The following is a 27,557-nucleotide window of genomic DNA, read 5'->3' as shown; positions in this document are numbered from 1 at the left end:
GGCCAAATCTAGTGGCCTCAGAAGATGGAGTAACAAAAGCAACATGCTTAATCTGACAGGCCACCAATTGGGTTGGTAAATTGATCGACTGGTAAAACTCAGCACTAGACACACCATCTTGAGGTGTTTGGGGACGGATAGGGGGAATCGGTGGAACTCCACTTAGGCAATCAAAAGTAGTGACCCTAGAATAGGTCTGAACTCCTTGAATAGGATGAAATCCATCCACATTATCCTCAAATAGGACAGATAATTTTCCACAAGCATCAGATCTTCTAGGAGGCATGATCTAAGAAATGAACATACGGGAATTAAAGGAAATTTTAAGATCTTAGACTCTATATCTCAAAAGGTAAAAGTTAATCTAGGATCTAGGATAAGAGTTAGTAAATCAACACTCTCAGACTCAAAAGGTAAAGAGTGAAATTCACTGGTGAGTCCACAAGACAATTAGTGATACATCACTTTCAGAATCTGCATGCAAGATATTAGGCCAGTTCAACAAAGCACGATAACCTACAGAGTTGAGAAGCCAGGGGAACACATTCTTAGTATTTTTTTCTTATTGATTACTACCAAAGCATTCTATATCTTGTTACTTTTCATAGATTTGAACCATAATCCCCCCATTTACTTTTTTGTACTGCTAGTTGGTTTTAGTAATCTAAAGAGATAGTCAGCGTATTCCCTATGGGTTTGACCCCAACCTGAGTTGGGTTACTATACTTTGCATCGATTGCTTTAAATTATAATTAAGGTGTAACTTTGGGCGATATCAAAATTTTGGCGTTGTTGTCGTGGAATACTTTGTGATTGTTGATTGAAGTTGCTGAAGTTTTTGGGTTTTTGATTTTTATTTTTAGTTAGGTGTACGTTGGTGTATGCCTAGAATAAGGAGTCAAGGCAGTTCCTAACTTTCACTAAATCTTAACCCAAAGATAATCTAACATACGAATCGTATGATGACAAAAATAAGTATGTGAAGGCCATCCTGAAGGGGTTTGGCATGATCTTATTAGTGTGCCTTCTCCTCCTCCTGGAGCATTTAGGATATTTTTTATCAAGAAAATGACCAATTCGTAGTAGAAGTAGCTGAGCACCAGAGGAGGAAAGATAAGGCACTTCATATAACTCAGGAGGTAGAGCTAGTGAGGTAGAGACCAATTGTTGATTGTCGAGAAGCACTCGATGAAAATCAACATAGAGTTTAAGGTGGTAGAGCTCAAGTACTCCCAGCCCATTAGTTTCTGCAACCATATGATGATCTAGAGGAGGACTTGAGATGTGTTGAGCCTACTGAGATAGGAGCTATCATTCCTCCTATTTTTCCATGAAGAGGGGGAAAAGAGGGGTGACGTTTGATATCATGAGTACCATGATCTAGCTCTTGAATCTGAAAGGTGTGTTTGCAGGCTTGTCATTAGACGATGCAAACATGCACCTCACAAACTTTATATGGATCCACACTTTATGCACTACACCGAGGAAAGATCAGGAATATATTAGACTTGGTCTGTTCCCATTTTCTTTGACTGGTGAAGCTGTATTATGGTTAGGGGAACTTCCTAGAGGATCGATTACTACTTGGAATGAGTTATGGAGGTATTTTTAGATCATTTCTTTCCTCCGGCCAGAATGTTGAAGTTAAAAAATAAGATATACAATTTCAAGAAGCCACATTCTGAGTCGATGTATAAAGCATTGTTTTGGTATAAAAAGTTAATGATGGCAACCAATTATCAGATTTAGGAGTAGAGTTTGCTTGAAATATTCTATCAAGAGCTAAATTCCAGTTCTAGAGCTATGGTAGATACGATTACTTGTGGAGCATTCATGCATCAGTTCTGGGAGATAGCATCAGATATACTAGCTTATATCTCTCTTACAAACCAAAAGTGACATACTCGAGAGGCTAAGAGAGGTGATAGAACTGTTACCATTAGTTCTTTCAGTGAGCATTGGGCTATTTATGACATGGTGGCACAAGGGGTTGCTCAGTTGAGAACTGATATTAGGTTACTAATGAAGCAATTCGCAACAATGAATTCTAAGAAGGTAAATGCAATTGGCTTATAGGGTAAGCCCTCTAGATTGTATGACTCTAATTTAGAAGAGGAGTAAAAGTACCTAGATCGAGAGTTGGTGGGTTTCTGATCCAAGGGGAAAGAAAACCAAGGTTAGAACTACTACGGGTCTAGGTTCAAACATAGGAGAAGAGAGTAGAACGATGAATGGTTATGCAAGGATGATTACAAAGAGAAAGGTGGTGTTTATGTGCCACCAAGAAATGGTGACACTGATTCAAGGATGGAGGCTTTGTTGTCCAAACTGGTAAAGGGTCAGTAAAATCAGGAAACTTGCCTTAATGAGATTAAGGCAGACATTTCAGGGTTAACCCAGAAGGTAGAGTCGCATACAACTGTGATAAAGTAATTAGAGCAGCATTTTGGACAAATGTCTGCAATCTTAAATTAGAGGCACTCGGAACCCTTCAATCAACACAGTGTAGAATCCTTAAAACAAAGGTCATTTTCCTACTATCTCTACTCGGAGTGGTAAGGAAACTGTTTATTCCCCTATGCCTACTGTTAATGAGCTAAAGAATGCTACTGTTGTGGTTGATGATACACCTGAAATAGAGTCAAAAAAGGCTACAGGTGTTGATGATGAGAATGAGAATGACAAAGGTAAGGGAAAGGCCGATGAGCCTATAGTGAAGCAAATTCTATGACCTCTCCCATATTTTCTACAGAGACTAAAATAGAAGAAGTAAGAAGGGAAGTTCAAGAAGTTCATTCCTATTCTGAAGGAGTTGATCTTGAATATACCTCTTCTTGAGGCTCTTGAGCATATGCCTCGATATGCCAGGTTTTTGAAAGAGTTGATGATGAAGAAGAGAGTTGTGAGTTTTAAGGATGTCAGTGGATTACAATTATATAGTGGGGTTAATACAAAATCTCTGGCACAAAAGAAGGGTGATCCTGAAGCATTCACAATTCCATGCACTATTAGGACATACAGGTTTTTCAGAACATTGTGTGCCTTGGGAGCCAACATTAATTTGATTCCAGTGGTTGTGTTTAAATATTTGGGTTTGAGCCCTCTAAAACCTACATCTATGTGGTTGTTGATGGCAAACCGTACAATAAAAAATCCCGTGGGAATATCATTTAATGTTTTGGTGAAAGTAGATAACTTTATTTTTTTGTTTGATTTTGTTATCCTAGATTATTAGGTTGACTTTGGTTTTCTCATAATCTTGAAGAGACCGTTCATCGACACAGGTAAAGCGATGGTATATATGGAGAAAGGGGAGATCAAGTTTAGAGTGAATGATGAGGAAGTCACATTTAACCTTCGTAGAACTATAAAACAACTAACTAATATGAGGATGGTGTTGGTTATTAATTCTTTTGATGATCAAGAAGGTCACTCTTTCGGTTACCTTGATGAATTATGAGCAATTAAGGTATCCACATCGTGCCACAATGTTAAATCAAGCAGTGGATGAGGAGAAACCCAAGGGCCTGTTGGTAAATTCTGAGTAACCAACATAGACATGTCATGACGCAATGTTAAATCAAGTGCTAGGTGGGAGGCAACCCATTATTTTAGTGTTCATAATTTCTTATTTTTTGTAGTTATATACCATAAGAAGCAGCTTGGAACACGGTAAATGATTGCTAAGTTCAGAAACATTCCAGGTAAGGGGACTGATTGACCCACGCATGGTGGTCATATGTCCCTCTTGGGCCAGGTAAGTTGTGCATTGAATGTTAAAGAAAAAGTTTGAGGATTTTTGTGGATCTCTAAACTTTAATTTGCAAATTTAATTATGATGTAGTAAGTACCACTTATGACCTCAGAATTAGTACAATATGTGTCAGAACGAAAAGTCAAGAGGTTAGGAAAAAGCCAAAAAAATGAGGGTAACCTTTGGTGGGGCACCTACGAGCCTAGGTTCCACATACGCCCCGTAGGTGGTGCCATAAGTGACCTATTTTTGGGGTCCCGTTTTTAAAATTTGGGCATAACCTAACTCTAAATGGCCCAAAATCGGCCTAGTGTTATTTAAGCAGCCTAATCGTATCCTAAACCACATTAAACTCAGAATTTCAAACTCCCTCTCAAATTCAAACTCCCCAACTTCCTCTATACTTTATATAGGACAAGAACTCTGCTTTTGCTCGGTACCAACTTGTCCAATTTCACATATTACACATTCAAGCTAGGGTTTCTCTTCATCATTTCACATTTCACTTCAGATTTTTCAAATCAAAGGTAAAATACTTGGCTCCTAATAGTGTTATCTTGTAATAAACTAGACATAAGTAAGTTGGCATGTTCAATTGCTTACAAAATATGTAGAAGCCAACAAACTTGTGTGTTGGAGACTAGAATTAGCCTAAAAGCCAAAAGTGGTGCATTATTCTTGAACAATCTCTTTATGATCATGCCCTAATGGAAGAAGAAATTGAAAAGGTTTAGTAAACCTAAAAGTCTTGCATTCTACATACGTTTTTGAATTATGATTCTAGTTATATGTTCAAATATTGGACTTTCTTAGACTGAGTAAAGGTTATAGGGATGAAAAATTTAGGAAAAATTTGAAGTTTTATAATTTTAAGTTTTTTTTTTCAAATTTTGCAGTCCCTTACTCTCTTTTAGGAACTAACACTTGGTTTTTTGGGTACTATGGCACCAAAGAGTTCCAACAAGAAGGCAGGACCATCAAGGTGACGGGATGAGTCCCTCGAGCATATTGGCTCAGTGGAGGAGTACCCTATTTCCTGACTAGAGTAGCACGCCCATGTACTAAATCTCAAAGACAGGCTACAACCAAGAGTATTTGTAGAGCCACTTTAGGCATCTAGCTCCCAACACGAACACAGAGGGTTAGACAACCCATATCTACTTGGGTTGGTGCCTATCCAGAGGCTAGTAGACCAGTTTACAAGCCAAGGATAAAGTCGACTAAGGTGTCACCTCCACACTCTTCCTATTCTAAGGAGGTAGAGTTTAACCTACTAGTAGAGAACCCCCAAACTGAGGAGAGGTCAAAGTATGAGTCTGTAGCAGTAGCTCCTAGGCTATCTTCTATAATACTCAGTCTAAGAAGGGTACAACCCAGACATCACATCAAGTGCCAGCACCAAGCACATAGCCACCTTCCCAGACTAACCATACTTTTGACCCTAATTGCATATTGATTGATCCTATGTACTATGGTGAACTTAAGGTGGTGTGTTGAGGAGTTAAGAATAATTTATGAGCGAGATAGCTTTGTGACTGGTACTGGTTGGACCAATAGGACTATTTGAAAAGAGAGATGGATTAATTTATCTAATTTATCTGGAGCACCACTTTTATGGGTTGCATTTGATCGGTATCAGTTGAGGTGGATGACTAGACCCCAGGGTGCATATAGCTAAGCATTGGTTCAGGAGTTTTATGCCTCCTAATAGCTATAGTATCTTTGACTACACCTCGAGGTAGTAGAAATACAAAGTACCCTAGTTAAAGCAGACACTGGAGAGAGATGTCATGATTGATATTTCAGCGGTCGCCATCCGTTGAGCTCTCTTTGCCCACAATTATGTAGCTTTGGTATCCACTACAGAGTGTGATTTTATATTGACATTTATGGAAGATAGATACTATATTAGGGATGTTGATCATAAAAGATAGAGTTTAGAGTTAGCGAGATGGATAGCCCATTATAGTTTAGACCTTGGTGAGGCAGTCTCTGGATTAAGGGAAAATGAGTGATTAAGAAGGCAATGCTGAATTTTGCCCCAAAGTTTTAGTGGATGGTTGTTTGTTATCGATTATGTACATATGTTGTAGACAACTTGCTTACATGGGATGGTGTTGCATTAATTTTGTGTCTGATGGCTAGATATGATATAAACTGGCACCCATTATCAGGTATGAACTACATGAGTGAGATTTTGGTGAGTTGACTACATTATACTTTTTTTGTCTTGTCCAACAGTTATACAATGAGGCTGGCGTACCTAATGTTCTAAGTGTTGACCACAGAGTTAAGGCTATGGGTGCGTTCTAGATGAGTTTGATCAAGGATCCGGCAAACCTAATCCGTACCTAGAGAGCCCGTAGGCCTCTGATAGTTACTCCGACCCAGTCTAAGGGCCTATCAGTTCCTATAGACCCTAATGATAGATAGGGTGTTTAGGCAGTTACGTGTATGGAATTTGAGATGGGCGAGTAAGGAGAGGCATCCAAGATGAGAATTCAAGGGGAAGGGATACCGGCCACGTCTACTTTAGCCCTGACTTTCACTTTTGAGTTAGTTGGTCTATCTTTTAGGACCCTTTGACCCACTGCCACTTCTACAGGTCTAGGCTTTATTATGGTACCTCAAGACTTCTTACAGTACCTGGTAGATAGGAAGGATGAGACCATAGTCTGGTTGATTGAGGTAGAGTCTGAGATTACCACATTACATGAGCAGATTCGACCTTAGGTCTAGACAACTTTGGAGAGTGCAGAGACTCGGATTTAGGCTGATATGACGAATGAGATAATAGATATGAGGGATGAGTTACATGGTCGTATTTATTCTTTTGAGAGAAGATTATAGGCATGATTTGATGATATTGAAGAAATTAAGAATATTAATGCTAATAAGTTAAAGTTTTTCTTCAGTATGATTTCCACAGTACATCTATGTGTGTATTTATACACGACAAAGGATCAAAGACAAAAAGTCCTTCATTCTATCTATCAGTATTGTTTAAGTCTATCACAACTATACTAATATTACATAACGTGTCCACATACAAGACTAGATCTTAGGTTGCTAATATATACAATACTAATTAGTAACTATCAAGGATTCCTAATCCATCTCTAATCAGGTTTTATTTCATCCCCTGTCAAGGTGGAGTTGAGGTAATAAGGTACAATGCCGAGCTTGGTCCATAAATTATGAAACTGAGTCTTTGACAATGGTTTAGTGAATATGTCTGCTACCTGATGCAGCGAGGGGATAAACTTCGTCACCATAGCTCCTTGGACAACTCTTTTGCGCACAAATTAGTAGTCAATCTCCGCATGTTTTATAAGAGCATGTAAAACTGGATTAGCTCTTAGGTAAAGGTCACTAATATTATTTGTGAAGAGTAGTGGGGGATGGATATGGGAAATGCCAATCTCTTTTAATAAAGGGGTCACCCAAGTAATTTCTGCAGCTTGAAATGCTAATGATCGATATTCAGCCTCGGTTCTAGACTTAGCTACTATAACTTACTTCTTTGAAGACCAGCTGATGCAATTAGATCCAAGAAAAACACACAAGCCTGAAGTTGATCGTTGAGTTAGTGGAAACCAGCCCAATCATTATTGGAGAAGATTACTAAGTTAAGAGAGGACATGGTGGAGATACAGAGGGCTAACTGAGATATGTCTTTGATATATCAAAGCAAATGTTTGATGCTAGACCACTATGTAGAGGTAGTGCATTGTATAACTTGAAATAATAGGTTAACCATATGGGAACTATTTGTATGAGTGAGAGTCAAGTATTTCAAAGCTCCAACAAATCTTTGATATTCAGAGGCATAAATTTGTAAACCAGAAGAGTAATGAAGGCAATGTTTTAGTGAAAGAGGCATTTGGATGGCCCGTGAATCATCCATATTGGTGTATTTAAAAAGATTAGATACATATTTTCTTTGGCTTAGAAATAGACCATCCGTATCACGGTGGACTTTAATGCCAAGAAAATAGTGAAGGTTTCCCATATCTTTCATAGAAAAACATGACTGAAGCTTGTGGATGAGCATAGATAGACATGAAGAGTTATTTCCAGTTAGAATTATATCATCGACGTAGAGGAGAAGTAAAATAGTACTTGCTGATGACTGAAGCACAAATAAGTATGGGTCAGCTTTACTACATATGGAGCCAACATTAAGTAAATAGGAACTAAACTTGTGAAACTATGTTTTAGGAGCTTGATTTAGGCCATGAAGAGCCTTTTTGACCAAACAAACATGATTCGGGAAAATATGATCTTTGAAGCCTGGTGATTGTTCCATATGTACAGTTTGCCTAAGATTACCATGTAAAATGTATTTTTAACATCTAGTTGTTTAAGCTCCCATTTTAGTGTGTTGAAATGGCTAAAACAAGTCTGACGGTCATAGCTTTTACCACGGGTCTAAAGGTTTCATCAAAGTTGACACCTTATATTTAATTATATCCCTTCACAAGTAATCGAGCCTTAAAGTATTCAACAGACCCATCAAACTAAAGTTTAGTCTTGAAAACTCATCGTGAGCTAACAACATTCATATGAGGTTGTCATGGAACCAACACCCAGTCCTATTTGATTTTAATGCATTAAGCTCATCATGCATGGCAGCCAACCAATGAGGTTTATATAAATCTATTTTAATGGACTTTGGTTCAACAATATCAGGGTGAATAGAAGTCTACAAGAAAGTATGAAACGTAGGATTAGATATGGCATGAGTATTTATTCTTGTGGGCATATGATGGGTGTTATCAGTGGGCTGTTAGATGAGGACTTGATCATAAACATTAGTAGGTTGTTTAGTTAAGGCTGGTAATTCCACAAAAAGGTTGATACCAGGAATGTTGGAGAGATCAAGTTGCATAGAGATGTTTACAAAATGCTTTGAAGAGGACGATGTGCTACTGTCATAAGAAGATGGGTTGCTTGGAGTTGCATAAAGTTGTTTCGAGGATGCTTTATGGGATACAGTGATGGAAGTACCACACTATGTAGGCATTAGGCTAGTTAACACCGTGTCGACTGGATATAGCAACTGTGATTCAGAGGAGTTTACCAGTTGTACTAGTGATGAAGCATGTAGGTATGCTACTTGAAGGCCTAAACATGATGTTTAAGTATCAGGAGGAATTTTCATAGAGGGTTGCTCAACCTTATGATCCAAAAAATCATGGAATGTAGAAAGATGGGAATTGTTAGAATCTGCATTCAAAGCATCACTAGTAGACACATAAGGTAAGATAAGTTCATCAAAAATCACATGTCTTGAGATAAAAACCTTCTTTGTTTGAGGGTGATGGCGTCTATAGCCTTTGTGAAGTAGACTATATCCTATGAACACACATAGAAAGGTTTTGGGTTGAAACTTATGCTTATTATGTCCTTTCAGGTATGGAAAGCACCTGCAGCCAAAAACCTTTAATGTGTTATAGTCTGGTATTTTCACATATATCTTAGAAAATGGGGATTGCATGCTGATATTAGGTGTATTTATGCATTCTAGTGTCATTATTCTAGTCTTTTTACCCTTGTTTTGAGGATGATTCTATGCTATATGGGTTGATTATGATATAAATGTGTATGAAAGTGTTAAATAATGTTTTGTTAAGGTTCCAAGTGAATTTCAAGTAAGTTGGTACTTCATAGAGTAGATTAGAGTTCATTAGAGAAAACTAGTCTTTCTAGCTCGTACTTGTGGATTGTCTAGTATATCTTGTTGTATTATATTGTGTTATATGTGTTACTTAAGGTTTTAAATGTGTTATTATATGTGTAACAAAGTTTTATGAGTGTACAAAGTTCAAATGAGTCAAGGAAAGAGTTGAAACTTGAAGTGAAAGATCATGGAAATTTGCCTAGTCTAAGCTCTTGTTTTTTATTCATCGTTGTGAATATAGTGTTGTTTGTACCTCTAATTCGTGTGGTGTGTTATTGTAGGAAACTTTATGATCTTAATATTATGATATATAGGATGGAAAATCACTGGAAAGACACCACAAGACAAGGGATGAAAGGAAGAAGGACCAACACTTAACCAAAATTCGGAGGAAAAATTCCAGAGAAGGCGTACGATTAGCGTATGAGGCATGCTCTTTTCCTATGTAATAGAGGGTTTGACGCACTCCCCATTCCATATTAATAGAGGTTTCGACATATGTTCCACTCCACACCTGGGTGTTCTAAGCTAAATCGACTCCTACACGGACTTGGTTTTCTCCTATGCTATATATACATGTTGTATCACATTTTTAAATATCTTTTGACATATTTTTGAGATAAAGGGGATGCTATTACTTCATTTTTAGGTTTTAATTAATTTTATTTAGTTCACACATATTTTTAGTCGTTAATGACAACCTTGTGATTACGATTATGACTATGCATGGCTAAACACCCTTTTTCTGAGGTTGAAGCCAAGAACATGATTATTATTACTATGGATTAAGTTTGTTTTCTTTGCTTATCACTATTGGTTGTCTTTTTATTTTTGTTTTAATTATTTTGAGGATTGATCACCCTTAAAATACATATATTGTCGACCTTGTGAACTCGGGAGAGAGAATAGGGAGATAGAACAGAGGAATAAGTAGAGTATGGTTTGTATTTCTTTATGAAATAAAGAATTCAAATTAGTATCTAGGATAGGGATGTACTTAGATACCGTACTTGATTCACATGTAGGATGATATTTGTAAAGAATTTAAGTGAACTATTACATCCCCGCTCAACGATATAGTTGTAAGGTTCAACTTAGATAAAGGATTAGAGGTTGGGAAACCATAATCAAGTAATTAACCCTACGAATCAACAATCAAGATAAGCAAGTTAACGAATGAAATTCAATAGCATAATATGATTTTTCAGATTCTTCAGCCCTGGGTTTTCTCCTATTATTTCTCTCAAGACCTTTACTTTCTACATTGTTTAGTTTTAGTTTATAGTTTCCAAACTCTTTATTTGGTTACTCTCGTATCAATTGGATCTAAATTGTGAACTGAAATCAAATCATTGCTAAATCAAGGCTTTGTGGGATCGATACTTGGCTTTAATTAGGCCACTATTTTACTTGATAAGACCACGTACACTTGCGTGTATGCTTGGACGCTGTCAAGTTTTTGGGGTTGTTGCTGGGGACTTATATTTTTGTAATTTTTTATTTTAGTTTTATCTTTAGATTTATTTGATGTTTTAACACTTGGTCTTGGTTTTGTTATTGCAGGAAATAGGTTTTTAGGTTGATAAGCTAGCGAAGGAACGGGAGTTGGTAGAACTAAGCTCCAAACATATGCAAGACTTTCACCAATACAGGAGAGAAGCAATCCTTCTCCCGAGGATTCCTCAAATCAAAGAAGACCGAGAGAATACTGTTCCAATGGCTGAAGAAAACCCAGCTTAAAGGACAGTTAGGAAAGTGGTTGTCCTACTTCCGACGAACTTGACTTCCCCAATTCAAAGATTGGTAGCTAGGGGGAATTTTAAGTTAAAACACAACATGGTGCAGCCTCTTATTAGCAGTGGATAGTTTGCATGGCTTTCATACGAGGATCCACAAGTCCACTTGCAAACCTTCATTGAGCAAATTGAGACATTCACTCTGACTTGGGTGAGCCCAGATTATGTGAGGCTGACACTATTTCCCCATTAACTTTTGGGGTATCTCAAAGGTGTTTGAATACAGAGCCGGCCAATTCAATTACATCATAGAATGACTTAGTCATAGAGTTCCTCATCAGATTCTTTCCATCAGGCAAGATTGCAAGACTTCATAGTAATATTGTTAGCTTAAAATAGAAGCCTGATGAAAACCTTTATCATGCTTGGGAACATTTCAAGGCTCTTTTTTGGGATTGTCCACACCACCAATAGTCCAATGAGGTACTTTCTCATACTTTTGTAGAAGCTCCTAATCACAATACAAAGATTTTACTAGATTCAGCCATGGGTAGTCAAGCGTTGTACATATTATTGAACCGCATAGCACAAGGAAATCTAGAGTGGCATTCAGATTCTAGAAGTACCACAAAAAGAATTGCGGGCGTATTGAAGGTGGACTATTTCACAACCTTATCAGCATAAGTTTTTGCATTACAAAATTTGATCAACACATTATTCAGCAGCATGAAGTTGAGAATCGCACAACCTACAGCCACAATTAATGTTGTCCAATAAGCTACAGTTTAGTGTAAGGTATGTGGAAATAGTAGTCATGCAGCAGCCATGTGTACTTCAAATCCAAAATCTATGATGTATGTAGGTAATTCTCAAAGGCCAAATTATGGTAATCCTAAAACATGAAGTGGAAAAATCAGCCATCAAATCGGTCATGGAATGCTCCACAGCCACAGGCAAAACCAAATTAGCCAACTAGCAATATGGAGGAGATGATGAAATAGGTCTTGGCTAATCAGGCACAGTTTGCTGTAGACTTAAAAAATTTGCAAGCAGCCACACAAAGTTTAGAGATGCATGTGGAAAAAATCAGAAATCATTAAATACTAGGCCACAAGGTGGTTTGCCAGCTGACACAGAAAAACCAAAGCAAGTTATGGCAATCACCTTGAGAAGTGGTAAAGAGCTATAAGTAGAATCTCCCAAGGCAATAAAGGAGGTAGATGCTGATATGGTGACCCAACAGGTAAATGACAACATTGCTGAGCATTCAAGGAAGTTTGAGTACATAAAAACGAAAGTTTTAAACCATAAGTGAAGAAGACACTGCCATTACCTTTTCCTTAGAGGCAATTTAAAGCAAAGGAGGATACAATGTTCAAAAAGTTCTTTGACACATTCAGAGAGCCTCATATTAATTTACCTCTTTTAGATGTTTTGCAGAGTATTCCAAAATATGCAAAGTATGACAAAATATGCAAAGTACTTGAGGGATATGGTGGCTAAAAAGGTGAAATTGTAGGATGTGGGAGCTATAACACTCACTGAAGAGTATAGTGCTATGATAACATAAAAAATCCCTAAGGAATTGAAAGATAAGGGAAAGTTTGCAATCCCTATTCAAATTAGGAGTAAAGCGGTCCATGCACTGAGTGACTTAGGGGCAAGCATAAATTTGATACCCCAATCGCTGTTTAAAATACTAGGCTTCGGAGAACCGAGACCGACCACCGTGGTGTTACAACTGGCAGATGGGATGTTTACACATCCTGATAGAATAATTGAAGATGTCCTCATTAAGGTTGGTAAATTCATTATATCTACTGACTTTATTATTCTTGATTTTGAGGCAGATGAATAGGTACAAATTATCTTAGGGCATCCATTCTTAGCCACTGGTAGGGCCTTAATTGATGCTATAGAAGGCACGCTCAAGATAAGGATATATGATCAAGAGGTATTATTTGATGTTTACAAAGCACCCAATGTAATATCCCAAGTTAAAGATTTATGTATGATTAATGTTATTGAAGGGGATAAGTGTGGGGTGGTTGATCTACAAAAGACCTCTTCAGAATACCTGATTGAGCGGTCTAGGAATCCAATATTTCCCAACATGATAAAGGTTAAAGAAAAGAGAGATGTGTACTTTGAGAGTGCATACTCAAGAGGTCAGAAACGAATGAAGAAATGGCTCCCAAAAGGGAGTAAAAGGGTGAAGGAATATGGTTAAGTTGAGTTGGGTTATGCCGCGACACTAAATCAGGTGCTGCTTGAGAGGCGACCCAAGTTAATTAGGTATGTTTTCTTTTTAGTTTTTTAATTTTTATTTCACATATTTTTTCTTTTTGGTTAAGTCATAGGTTGAGGGGAAGTCTGAGTACCGTAAACTTGAGCTAAGAAGCATGGAAGAAACTGAGTGTGAGGTCCCATGGATCTCCTTTATGTGTAAAAATGCTACTAGCTAGGCCTAGAGGCCTCGGGGAGTATTTCTATCTCTTACTTTAAATTCACTTTGGGGACAAAGTAGATTTTTAAGTGTGGGGTGGGGAAATTTTCCAAATTTTGGCTCAATATAAAATTTTTTAGGTTAGGAATAAGTGAGATATTTGAGTTAGTGCCATTTTTTATTACATGATGCAAGAGGGTTTGTTTGCAATAGTATGTTGATTCATGTGAATTACTATTTTTTAGACTCTTAGGCGCTTGTTTGTGACTCTTGTACTAGTTGGCTTAATTTTGAATTTGTGCTATTATTTGGTTGGGAGTCTATGATAATCCTATTGAATTAAGCATGTACCATATGAGTGTGAGATTTTTGTATATTCCTAGTTGCATATGATGTCTAGAACTTTATCGGAGTGTGTGTGAAGCGAAATAAAGAATGTGGGTTTAGGAGATGATATAGGCATTTTTTTGATAGCCTTGTTTTATACCTTCTATTTGTCCTACCCGTGTGCATTATACTAGTTAACCCCTATTGAGCCTTTAGCATTTTATTTGGCAACCTCATAAGTAGCCTAAACCCTTCTTTGATAGATCATAATTTGATCCAAAGAGCTCCTAAGTATTTTAATGAAAAATTTAATTAGTAAGGAGTTTGAGAAATTAAGGAAGAAAAAGGTGAAATTGATGCCCAAAGGTAATTGTTATTCGTTTTTATAATTGATGTGTGGTGGATGGATGTAATATAATTTTTGCTAAAAATATTTCCATAATTGTGAAAAAGAAAAAAAATTAATTCTTGTGGTAGCAAATTATGCATCCACCAAGTGTTTGTGAAAATGCTTAAAAGAGATGGGGTAAAAACAAAAGGTATGGATGAGTGAATAAGTGTAACTTGGTTGTTAGAGAGTGATTTTAAACTTATAATGTAGTGTATTAAAGCGCTTAGAGAGGTTAAGCATTATTCACAAATAGTTCCTACCCATTCCTTAGCCTACATTACAACCCGAAAAAATTCTAATTGATCCTAAGTTTTACATTTTGATATTAGTGGAGCATTACACTAAGGGAAATCCTATGGTTCATTGTGTGTAATTTGTGAATTCTTTGTGAGAGTGAGCGTAATTTGATACTTGTACCCATCATATTGTGAATTGCTTAATTATGAGTGGCTTTGGGTAACTCTCTTATTGTGAGTGGCTATGGATAACTCTCTTGTTGTGAGGGTAACATGTTTGATGAATGTGGGTGATTTTTATGATGTCCTTGATTGAGTAATATACATGATTTTTCCACTAGGTGAGTCAATTCTTGAGGTTAAGATGTTTTGGAGTAGTGTTCATAAGCTTTCAATTGTGTAAATAACATGCTTAGTGTAGTAACTTGTATTATGTGTAGTCATTGTAGTGCTAGCTTGGGTTTCTTGCATTTAGTAGTAGTGTAGAGTCTCCTTAGTTGATGATGATTATAGTTTAGAGTTGTTCGAGGATGAACAAGGCTTTCAGTGTGGGGTGGTGATATTGGGTGTATTTATGCATTCTAGTGTCACTATTGTAGTATTTTTAGCCTTATTATGAGGATGATTCTATGATATATGGGTTGATTATGAGATAAATGTGTATCAAAGTGTTAAATCAGGTGTTTATAATGTTCCAAGTGAATTCCAATTAAGTTGGTACTTCAAAGAGTAAATTAGAGTTCAATAAAGAAAACTAGTCTTTCTAGCTTGAGCTATTGTCTTGTCTAGTCTATCTTGTTGGATTCTATTGTGTTCTATGTGTTCCTTAAGGTTTTAAATGTGTTATTGTATATGGAACAAAGTTTTAGGAGTGTACAAAGTTCAAATGAGTCAAGGAAAGAGTTGAAACTTAAAGTGAAAGATCATGGAATTTGCTTAGTCTAAGTTTTTGTTTTTGATTCATTGTTGTGGATATAGTGTTGTTTGTACCTATAATTCGTGTGGTGTGTTCTTGTAGGATACTTTATGAGCTTAATATTATGATATATGGATGATATAGAGGCTAGAAAATCATTGGAAAGACACCACAAGATAAGGGATGAAAGGAGGAAGGACCAACACTTAACATAAATTCGGAGGACAAATTCTAGAGAAGGCGTGCGGAGGATGCTCTATTCCTATGGAATATAGGGTGTGAAGCATGCCCCATTCCATAGGAATATAGGGTGCGACTCATGCTCCACTCCACACCTAGGCATTTCAAGCTAAATCGACTTCTACACGGACTTGGCTTACTCTTATGGTTTATATATATATTGTATCACGTTTTTACATATCTTTTGACATATTTTAGAGATCAAGGAGCTGCTACAACTTCATTATTAGGTTCTTATAATTTTATTTAGTTCATACATATTTTAAGTCATTAATTACAACCTTGTGATTATGATTATGACTATGCCTGGCTAAACGTTATTTTTCCGGGGGTTGAAGCCAAGAACATAAGTATTATTGCTATGGATTAAGTTTGTTTTCTTTACTTATTTGTTTTCTTTACTTATCACTATTAGTTGTTTGTTTATTCTTGTTTTAGTTATTTTTAGGATTGATCACCCTTAGAATACATATATTATCAACCTTGTGAACTCGGGAGAGGGAATAGGGAGATAGAACATGGGAATAAGCAGAGTATAGTTTGTATTTCTTTATGAAATAAAGAATTCAAATTAGTATCTAGTACAGGGATGTACTTAGATACCATACTTGATTCACACCTAGGATGATATTTGTATAGAATTTAAGTGAACTATTACATCCCCGCTCAATAATGTAGTTGTAAGGTTCAACTTACATAAAGGATTAGAGGTTGAGAAACCATAATCCAGCAATTAACCCTATGAATCAACAACCAAGATAAGCAAGTTAACGAATGAAATCCAATAGCATAATATGATTGTTGAGAGTGCTTCAACCCTGGGTTTTCGCCTATTGTTTCTCTCAAGAACTTTACTTTCTGCATTGTTTAGTTTTAATTTACAATTTCCAAACTCTTTATTTGGTTACTCTTGCATCAATTGAATCTAAATTTTGAACTGAAATCAAATTGTTGCTAAATCAAGTCTCCGTGGGATTGATGCTTGGCTTTAATTAGGCCACTATATTACTTGATAAGACCACGTACACTTGCATGTGTGCTCGAGCGCTGTCACATACTCAATATAGAGGTAGTCATTCTATTAATTAAAAAGGTTGCAGTCATAAATGCTTCAACCCAAAGGAACAACAGAAGATTTGTAGTAAAGAGTAGAGTCAATCCCGTCTCAACAATGTATCTATATTTTCTTTAAGCTATTCCATTTTGTTCTGGAGTATGAGGACAAGAAACTTTCCTTTTGATACCATTCTGAGCCAAGTAATTTATAAAATCCAAACTGTTGAATTCACCACCTCCATCGCATTGAAACACTTTAAGTTTTCTTGAAAACTGATTTTCTACTAATTTGTAAAAGTTCAAACAAATGGGTAGAAGATTAGATTTCTTCTTTATAGGATAAATCCAAGTAAATTGTGTACAATCATCAACAAAAATAACATAGTATTTTATTCCTTGCGAAGAAACAACAGGGGGTGGTCCCCATAAATCACTATGTATTTGTGCTAATGGCTCAAGATTCCTTTTATTTGAAGTTTGAAAGGGTAGCTTACAACTTTTTCCCATTTGACAACTACTACAAAATTTTTTTTTCTTATTCCGAGTCTTAACATCAATCATCTTATTACTATGCATAAAATTAAGAATTCTTGAATGTGGGTGTTCGAGTCGTTGATACGAAATAGTGTAAGAGTTCTTATCGACTTTCATAGTTGTTAAAGGTTTATGTATGCTTTCTTAAAAAGCATACAAAATTCCTGCCTTCTATTCCCCTTTGCCAGAACTGTTCATGTTGTCTTGTCCTTAACCATAAAACCTTTATCAGTAAATTCAAGAGAGCAAGCATTATCTTGAACAAATTTACTAACTGAGATAAGATTCTTTTTGATCTTAGGAACAATAAAAACATCTTTTAAATAGGTTCTCTCCAATATTTTTATTGCCTATGTGTGTGATCGATAATGTATTACCATTAACTACCATAACCAAATCACTTCCATTAAATGGAGATGAATTCGTAAGAGTACCTGTGTACCATGTGATTTGTAGTACCCGAATCCATGTAAAGATGATTATCTTGTTGATCAGCAAGTGATATACTTGCTAAAGCCTGGGGTACTTCTTGTTGTGCCTGATAAGAATAATCCCATCCATAGAAACAAGAGAGCATCGTATGATTATTCCTTCCATAGATCTGACAAGCATTATTCTTTAAGTTATCTTTCGTTGGATTCTATCCCTTTGGATTTTGTCCAATGGATTGTGTATTATATTGCCTTTGATTGAAACCTCCTCTGTTTCTATACCTCTTTGATTTCCTCGTCCCCTAAATGAATTTCCACGACCTCTTCCTTAAGTATTTTGTGCCATGAAAGCCAAAGTTGAATCATAATTAGATTGTGTTGTTTGTTTCTCTCCTTCTTTCCTTATGTCAAACCCTCTTAAGGCACTCACAAATTGACTATAAGTGGGATATGGTGGTTTAACCAATATTACCGTGCAAAGGGTCTTGTATTTACTCCCAAGACCTCAAGCAAAATTAATTACTTGACTATCTTCATCTAGTGGTTTTCGAATAGCCATGAGACTATCACAAATTCCCTTAAATTCTTTGATATACTTTTCAATGGACCTGGAACCTAGTTCGACAGTTTAAGTTATTGCTTCAACTGAAATTCTTTATCTTTGCTTGCTTGTAGGTAGGTGTCCTAAAGGCAATCCCATTTTTGTTTTGTGGTTGAGAATCCTATAATGAAGAACATTGGCTCTTCTGTCATTGTTCTAGACAACCATCTTCTAACAAGAACGTCATGATCCTGTTATTCAGTGAATTCAGGATTTGGTTTGATTTGTTTCTTCTCATTTTCTACAGTCTCAGATGGAGGGTCGTCCTTAATAATATTGTCAATTTTCAAGGTCTGCATAAGCTAAAATATTTGTGTCCTCTAAACCAGAGACTTCGAAGGTTTCAACTTTATTGTACAGATTGAAATAAGTTAATAAAGTGAAATGGGTGAAAAGGCTAAGGCAGTATTGGACGAAGATTCCATGGCTGTTTGGAACAAAGAGAAACTTCAGGATCTTTTTAATTGTCCCTAGCTCTGATACCATGAAGAAATTAAGAATATTAATTCTAATGAGTTAGAGATTTTCTTTAGTATGATTTTCATGGTACATCTATGTATGTATTTATACACGACAAAGGATCAAAGATAGAGAGTCCTACATGCTATCTATCAGTATTGTTCAAGTCTATCACAACTATGCTAGTACCACATAACGTGTCCACATACAAGACTGCATCTTAGGCGGCTAGGATATACAATACTAATTAGTTACTATAAAGGATTCCTAATCCATATCTAATCAGGCTCTCTTTTATATATTGAGGCACTTGATGTAACGGGGATTAGGGGGAGGTGTCTACGTTATATACTAAGGTACACTTTCTCACCAAGAGTCATATTCTATCCATTCTTCCAGAGATCCCCTTATTTGCCCAGTCGATGCCACCACGTCGACCTAGGTATTTAAATTTGTTTGTTGAGAAGGAGCTAATCCTCGGAGGTGGGACCAACATAGAGAGAGATAATGACCCGTAGAATCCTAATATGCCATATGACTAGGCCTTGAAAAGGACCACCCATGAGTTGATAGAGTCGACATTTGTTGATAGCAGAAGCATGTTGATCTAGCTGCGAGTGCATCCTCTAGTAATGCATTGCCACCACCACTGCCTCCGTCAGTTGAGATATCCCTTGAGGGGGACAATCATGGCTCCTAGTGCATCCTCGGTATGTCTTTATTCCCCTTACTTTATATTATTTACGTGTACTTGGGATAATGCATCATCTTTTAGGTAGGGGTGGGGTATACCATAGCCGCCATAGGTTTTTGTTGACATGATTTTTTTCTTATCTGCGGCAATAGGGCTGTAGAACCCACATGTCTAGGGTAATTTTATGTCGTACTATGTTTTGTTTCGTATTATGTCATGTTTTTGTGTAACTAGGAGATTTTTGAGTTTCTAGGGCAGTTGATGTACTTTGTTTTTAATTTTTGAGAAAAATGATACCCCTCTAAAATTTTATTTTTGAACTGTGTGATGTGTATATATGTATGACCATTGTGAATATTATTATTTTATTAGAATTAGGGACATAATAATCAAAGCTAACAGTTACATAAACTGACTAGGTAGTAGCTTGTGATGCAACCCTATGGTAATTTATAAATCGTGCTTTATTTTGGAGTCTTTTCTAAATTTATATATTATTTATTTGTTATGCATAATGAAATTTAACTATTCTAATTTATATATTTTGAGATAAGAGACAAGAAAACTTAACTGCTAATGCATGTAACACACAAAATAAAATAATTTAAAGTTACATTAGAGAAATGTGAAGTAATAAAAATATTGTAAGACAAAAATACAGATTGAAAATAGGTTGGGGGATTTGAATTAATTAAGTAATTAAAAAATAGTAGGAAAATATATACACTATAGATAGGTAGTGAGAATTTGAATTAATTTTGAGAATATAATGAATTAATTAGATATACTGGGTATGTTATTTTTTTCCTAATGAAGTAATTAGATAATACATATATAACTATCGATAAATTTTAAATAAAAGTGATGAGGAAAGAATAAAAGTTTAAAAGTTAAAATAATTAATATTAAGAATTTGAAACATTTAAATTGTAAACAACACAATAAAGAAAAATATAAATCATAAAAGTTTTTTCACAATTACATGGTTGTTTTTACTCATATAGATTTGATTAAAACTTAAGGTATGGGCAAACGGCGGTGGAGGATATCTTTAAATTGTTAATAGTATAATTTAAAAAATATGAAACATAATTTTTTTCGAAAAAGGCTCAAAATAACTCCTGAACTATCTGAAATAGCTCAAAAATGTCCCTCGTTAGATTTTTGGCTCAAAAATACCCCTCCGTTAAATATTTGGCTCAAAAATACCAATCCCTCTAACGGAATTCAGAAAGGATCAAAAATACCCCTGAATTATCTGAAATGACTCAAAAATACCCCTCTGTTAAATATTTGGCTCAAAAATACCCCTCCCCTTAACGAAATTCCACCGAGCATGCCACCTAGATAAAAAAAAAAACTACGTGACTATGCCACATTACCATCCACATGTAAAATGTTAGTATTTTTTAATTATATGACATTCCTTTCTTCTTTATTTTTATTTTTATTTAAAAACGTCAGTGAAATGGACAGAACTTACACGGCTTTTAAATTTTTAATCAAAGTAGACAAATAGTGGTAACATAATATTTTTTTTTTGAAAAAATTTATTAAATGTAACATCGCTATTATCAAATTCCTTTGATCATCTAAAAAACAAGTCTTTTCCTGTTAATAGGTTTAAAAGTGTGAAACCCAACAAAAGAGTCTTATTAAATTGATAAACCCATTAATTATTAGGCCAGTATAAAAAGTTAAAATTAATATTTACTCGTAAAAGTAACAAATTTCAAACTAAACTTCAAATTAGTTACTCAAAAGATGTGTTTGGCTTTGCTAGCTTTTACTCAAAATGTTTATGTTAAAATGATTTAATAAACACCTCCTCTAATCTAAAATTAATGAATCTTTGAATGTGGCACACATCTTCAAAAAGTTAATGAATGACATAATTAAAGAATAATTTATCAATATTAAGTATTATTTTACTTCTTTTCAAACTTGTTCTAAAAATAATAAGATTATTCATCAAAACTGAATTTAGAAAAATGAATTCATTTCAAATGATTAAACAAGTGTTAAAAGGAATTCATTTATTTTGAAAAAGAATTTGCATGTAGTAAATTCAACTCAATTATTAGTACATCAACATTTGATAGCTTAAAAGTTAAAATTCTAGCTCCTCCTCCGAGTCAACATCAGATGAAGATCAAGTTGTCCCTCATCCCAAACGACAATAACAAGATGAAATTTAGAACTTTTAAAACACTAATGAAAAGGTAAAATCTAGAACTTTTAAAATACTAATGAAGTAATTAGCAAAAGATTGGTTTTTTGGTTTTTCCGTTTCACTGCTTTGCAAAAAACTAAAACTAAAAATAAAAATAAAGAAGAAAGGAATGTCATATAATTAAAAAATACAAATATTTTACATGTGGATGGTAATGTGGCATAGTCACGTATTTTTTTTATCTAGGTGGCATGCTTGGTGGAATTTCGTTAAAGAGAGGGGTATTTTTGAGCCAAATATTTAACAGAGGGATATTTTTCAGTCATTTCAGATATTCAGGTGTATTTTTGATCCTTTTCTGAATTCCGTTAGAGGGAGGTGTATTTTTGAGCCAAATACTTAATGAAGGGGTATTTTTGAGCCAAAAATCTAACGAGGGGCATTTTTGAGCTATTTCAGATAGTTCAAAGATATTTTTGAGCCTTTTTCATTTCTTTTTACAATTACATGATTGTTTTTTCGTCTAGATTTTGTTAGAGGTGGAGGAATTGGTGAAAGGGTAGCTTTTAATCTCTTTTTAAAAATAAATTGATGGTTTGGAGGGGGGGGGGGGGGGGGGGGGGGGGGGGGGGGGGGGGGGGGGGGGGGAAGAAGGGGGGTTGGAGAGTGGAGATGGAGAGGGGGAGGGTAGAAAAATATTTTTCTTTTAGTATATCATTGAGAAATAACATGATAATTGAATTTTTTAAGATAATATTATTAGAAATCATGCTTAAGTTCGCGCATTGACGGGGTGCGTACACTAGTTATCCTATATACTAAGTCACAATGAAGCAGCTGAAGCAGACTGCTCATGATAGACATACCTCCTTCGGCTGCTTTAACTGTGATTTTATTATATTATTCTTAACTAATTATATTAAGCCACTAAGTATTAGAAAATAAATAATATTTAATAAAAAGAGTAAAAATAGACACAAAATAATAAATTAAGTTTTGATTTTTAAGCTAAACAAATAAAAGTAGATAATTATTTTTAATATAATGGTTAAGTAAAAATAAACGTATGAATTCAGTAGTACTTTTTTAATGATTATGTGTGTGTCAAAAGGGTAGTATTTTTTAAAAAAGTAATAGAAAATAAACAAAAAAAACTCTTACTTTTAATGGGTAGATTTACTATCGCATAAATATATAACTTATTTTAAATCATAAATTTAAAAATCAAGACATAACATAAAAATGAATAAACTATAACACTATACGAAATCGTAATTCCATATATCGCCTTTTGTTTTAAGTATAATAAAAATATTATTACAAAGAAAAAAATATAAATAGAAACATTAATTATAAATGATAGAATTACATATCTTAAAATTTTAAATATCAACATTAAGCCAGTGCATACGACCAACAATTGCCACCTAATTTTGGACTAAGAAACAAAAAGTATTCAGAGCCAGGCAAAACTGATGCATACAAACATGTTAGCTGTTTTTCATCTTAAAATAAATGACAATTATTTTTGTGAACCTGCAAGTCGCACAACGAAAAAATATAAGTCCATTTTCTTCCATTCAATTTGAGAACATTTCCTCCCCAAATAATTTAGTAGGGCATCATACTTCAAAATAATTTGCCTTAACCACCATATCCAAGTGTATCTTGTAAATCATTTAAAACACATTTCTTGGTCTCTATCATTTACTCTCTCCTATCCTAAACATTTGCCGATTTCACAATGAGTTTGTTTCATTGTGAAAAGGACAGTATGCATAAAGCATCCCGCGTTAGTGGGGCCCGAGGAAAGGCCACAATTCAAGAGGTGTATATGATGCAAACTACCTAGCCTAATGTGAGTGATGTAGTCAACATACCTTAATGCAAATATTAGTGGCTGCTTCTATGGCTCAAAGCCTTGACCTATAATACGAAGTAAACTTTACGGTTGCTCTACTCTTATATATAATTAATGATTTTGAATTTTATTTATTAAGTATGGAGAACCTTAAATCTTACAATATCTTTATTATCATGCCATCTCTGCATGCTTTTATCTCCAATTCCAAAGTTCGTCCAATCTTGACAACTTTGGGAAACCCTTATATACATTCTCTATGCCAACCAATATGAATGAACCTTTGTTTCTGCCAAAGCTGGCATGGCATAGCTGCTAGGCAATAAGCAGATAAATTAGTCCTAAAATCCAAGTTTGTACATAGATAAATCTCTAAATTTAAAATTAGACGTGTCCCTTATAGCCTCTTGCAGAAATGAAGGATAACGATGCACATAATAAATCCTTTTGGTTCAACCTTTTTTCGAACTCTAAGCATGGGGAGCTTTAGTGCACCAGACTGCCCTTTTATATGTGCCTCATATATCATAATTCAGGCTGATAGAATAAGAGAGTGTCCCTTGTTTGGCTGGTTGAGAGCTTGACAAGATAAACCTTTATACAAGAAAAACCTCACTGGCTTGATCAAATGCAACCTCCACAAAAAAGATGAGAAAAAAAAAAAGAACTTAATTCCAAATTAGCTGTTCATTTCTCCAATCTTTTGTCCACTTCTCTCCAAGAACTTTGCTTATACGTATATGGGGAGTTAAAAGGATGATGTTTGACAAAAAGTAGATTTGAAAGTGAACCTTTCAACACTTAAAACAACGGCTAGTTTTTCTCCAAGGTCTCATTCTCATAGTCATTATCGTACCCGTTCTGCTAGCTTTCCTGCTAGATCGCATCCTAGCACAATCAAGATTTAACAAGTCCTTAACAAGATCAAAACTTTGGCACAGAACCCCCCCACCCCACCTCCCCGCCCCCCAATTCTCTTTGTCACGTCCTTGTAGAATTGTACGAGTGCATAGTTGAACTCCTCGCGCTGCCAGTAGCACAGCGTACTCTTTTGCAGCATCACGAATCTGATAATTTGGTGAGGGAGCTACTGAAAAGATCTGTTAGATTCATAGATATCTGCAGCTGCACTAGAGACACTGTCATGTTGATGAAGGCAGGGATCAGACAACTCCAGTCTGCGCTACGAAGAAGCAAAATAGCAGGAGATCATGATCATTTAAGAATTCAAAGCACTGTGGAAAATTATGTATCATCCAGAAGAAACACTCAGGAAGGAAATTACTATGTCAATCACCAAACTGAAGTTGATATATACGAGTACTTGGTTCACTTCAATATCCCAACTCTGTTTCATAATAAGAGTCCTAATAGAAGCAAATTTGTAACCATTTCGACTTTTGAATCGTTATTAATGAATCTTCCTATGCCAGTTTTGAAACCAAAGCCCACCAAATGGTCATTGGTTTCAAAGTTTGTGCACAAAGGAGGGACATTAGTAGCCGGTGAGAAGCCGAGAACAAAGCTAAGGGAAATGGAGAAAGTGGACATTTCTTTGAATAGTTACTTGATGCTCAATAGTGAAGAGGAAGCAGAAAACATTAAAAGAAATTTAGAAAGTTTGGACTCAAGCATTGAAGATCTTGAAAATGGATTGGAGAAGTTACTCAGGCTTTTGATCCGCACGAGAGTTTCTCTTCTCAACGTACTTACTCAGTAGAGAATTGATACCTGCATAAACATATTGAAGTTCAAGAATTTTAAAATTATTGAAGCTGTTGTGATGTATAGATACTTCTAAAGAGTCATATACATATATAAATCAGCGCGTAATATATCAAGAGAAAGGATTTGAAGATGGACAAAGCTTTTCCAATTTTCAAGTCCTTTTTTCTCCTCAAATCTTGTCTACATTTGTATTTATATGTATTTGTTTTCCTTTGTAGGTTAGAGCCAAAAAAATTGCAAGGGTTGCAAATTAGTGATTTACAGTGTATCACATTGTAACGCTCCGGAATTTTTTTTCATGATCCTAGTATTCTATAGACGAGTTTACACTTCAAAAATCAAGTCTTGAGTTCCTTGAATCAAGCCGAATCGTTTAGGATGCATTTCGATACTTAAAAGTTAATTTTAGACATAGAAACAGGCCCGTGCGCTGCGCACAAAAGCCTCTACTTTGAGCCCCCTGTCGCGGAGCAATGGGGAAGGAGCCACTAGAAGGCCTCCAAGATGGGCGGCGTGCCGCACAGCGAGGTGTGGCGTTGTGGGCCCCGCTCCGCGGATCCCCCTTCCCCGATGTTAAATTTCTTCAGTTTCATTTTATTTTAGGGGTACAATATCTTTTCTCTTTAAGAAACCGTTCCTTCTATGTTAAATATGCCTCAAAACATCAAAAACACTCACACTTTCAAATTAAAATCCTTTCCTATTCTCTCAAGCTCCCGGCCTTCAAGTTGCAAAAGAAATCAAGCTAGGACTCCAAATTCAAAGGACTCCTCCCCAATCGTTCATCTCTAAGGTACGTAAGAGAAATACCTTTTTTGGGGAACTCTGTCCATCCCCACAATTGAGTCATAGTTTCATGCTAAGTTATAATTTCGATTTAGGGTTTTAAGATTCAAATATTCTAAGTGTGGTTCATGAGTTTTGTTATAATTTTCTTCTATATGTGTTAAGTATTATGAGTTACTCCCAAGTTAAGGACGTTTCTTGAACTTAAAATTTAATGCCAATAAACAAGAGTTAGTTTTCAAAGTTTATGACTTGGGAGTTTGTATTTAAAATTGATTTCATGTTCCAAATGGTTTAACTAGTAGTCCTATTATTACATACTCCCTCCGTTTTAAAAAGAATGACCTAGTTTGACATGACACAGAGTTTAAGAAAATAAAAAAGACTTTTAATCCCGTGGTTCCAAATTAAAGTTGTGTCAAATGTATCAAAATGTCCTTTAATCTTATGGTCTTAAACATGCCACATGAAAAGTTGAAATCAAAATATTTCCATAAAAGAAAAGGGTGATTCTTTTTTAAATAAATTAAAAAGGAAAGTAGGTCATTTTTTTAGAAAGTATAGTAGTATATTCAAAGATAATCAATTTATGAAAAGTTTATGAAAAGCCATATATATATATATACCATGACTTGAAAAGTAAGAAGAAGTTATTGTACCTGGAAAAGAGAAAGTAAGTAATAATGATTTAGAGCCAAGGTTTGCAGAGAAAGATGATTTTCTGATACGCTATTTTAGAGATTAATATGATTTTGGGAAAGTATTTTAAGAATTATGATATCAGCAGCTATTATGTTTCTGGGGAGGATTATTTAGCAGGGAGTTGGGTATGAGTTTGAGGTCACATGCCCCATAACTACATTGCCACCGTAGGTTTTGCCTTCGGGCAGAGTTGGATCTATAAGTTACGTTTCGTCTTACACCTTGGAAAGGTGTAGGACAAATCTTCTCAATGTGGGTGGGATATTGGACTCAATGTTGCTCACATGATTTATATCGATTAAGAGAAACTCCCCCAATTTAGAAAGACTCAATATTTATTCAAGTTACTTTTTATTTAAGATGGCTGTATTAAAGGTGTTTTCTACAACATTCTAATTAATTATTTTCGGGCTTAAGTATCATGAGTTTTAGTATTTAAGTTTGTATATGTTTTCAATGTTTTGAATGAACTATTCTTTTGTACTGCTTTAGTCCCGACAGCTTTGAAAGAAAAGGTCAACATGTCTTTAGTTCCATTTCTCTTTATTCATATAAAGTGAAGTTATGTAATTCAAATGTATAGTCAGTTTCAGCTTCCAGTTAGTCCATGTTACTATTTTAATTCCGCTATTACATACCAATATATTTCAAGTATTGACACTCTTTTTGTGCTACATCATTTTTTATGTAGATTCTAGCATACAGACTTAGGACCGCAACCAGACCTTTCATTAGACCTTCCAGTATCAGCTTGTGGTGATTCCTCCTTACATCCAGAGGACTTGGTGATGATTTGCTAGATT

At 35.3% G+C, this 27,557-nt stretch overlaps 1 protein-coding gene across 1 annotated transcript; it reads left to right on the top strand.

The window, feature by feature from the left end:
• Positions 1–2,578: 2,578 nt before the first annotated feature.
• Positions 2,579–25,258, top strand: LOC107857646. The gene is made up of 2 exons (XM_016702500.1): positions 2,579–2,687; positions 24,534–25,258. Exons 1-2 carry the CDS (start codon positions 2,579–2,581, stop codon positions 25,256–25,258), a joined length of 834 nt encoding a protein of 277 aa, XP_016557986.1.
• The last annotated feature ends 2,299 nt before the right edge of the window (positions 25,259–27,557 follow it).

Source organism: Capsicum annuum, chromosome 2 (assembly GCF_002878395.1).
Source record: "Capsicum annuum cultivar UCD-10X-F1 chromosome 2, UCD10Xv1.1, whole genome shotgun sequence".
NCBI classification, from domain to species: Eukaryota; Viridiplantae; Streptophyta; class Magnoliopsida; order Solanales; family Solanaceae; genus Capsicum; species Capsicum annuum.
The sequence above is the reverse complement of the archived record's forward strand: the minus strand, read 5'-3'. Positions and strand labels throughout refer to the sequence as shown.

What these genes read in the sequence shown, in the direction of transcription:
- LOC107857646 (XM_016702500.1), top strand. Translation starts at nt 2,579, where the DNA reads ATGCCTACTGTTAATGAGCTAAAGAATGCTACTGTTGTGGTTGATGAT. An exon ending in TGAGAATGAGAATGACAAAG is followed by an intron (nt 2,688 to 24,533) that starts GTAAGGGAAAGG and finishes ACGTCCTTGTAG; the next exon opens with AATTGTACGAGTGCATAGTT.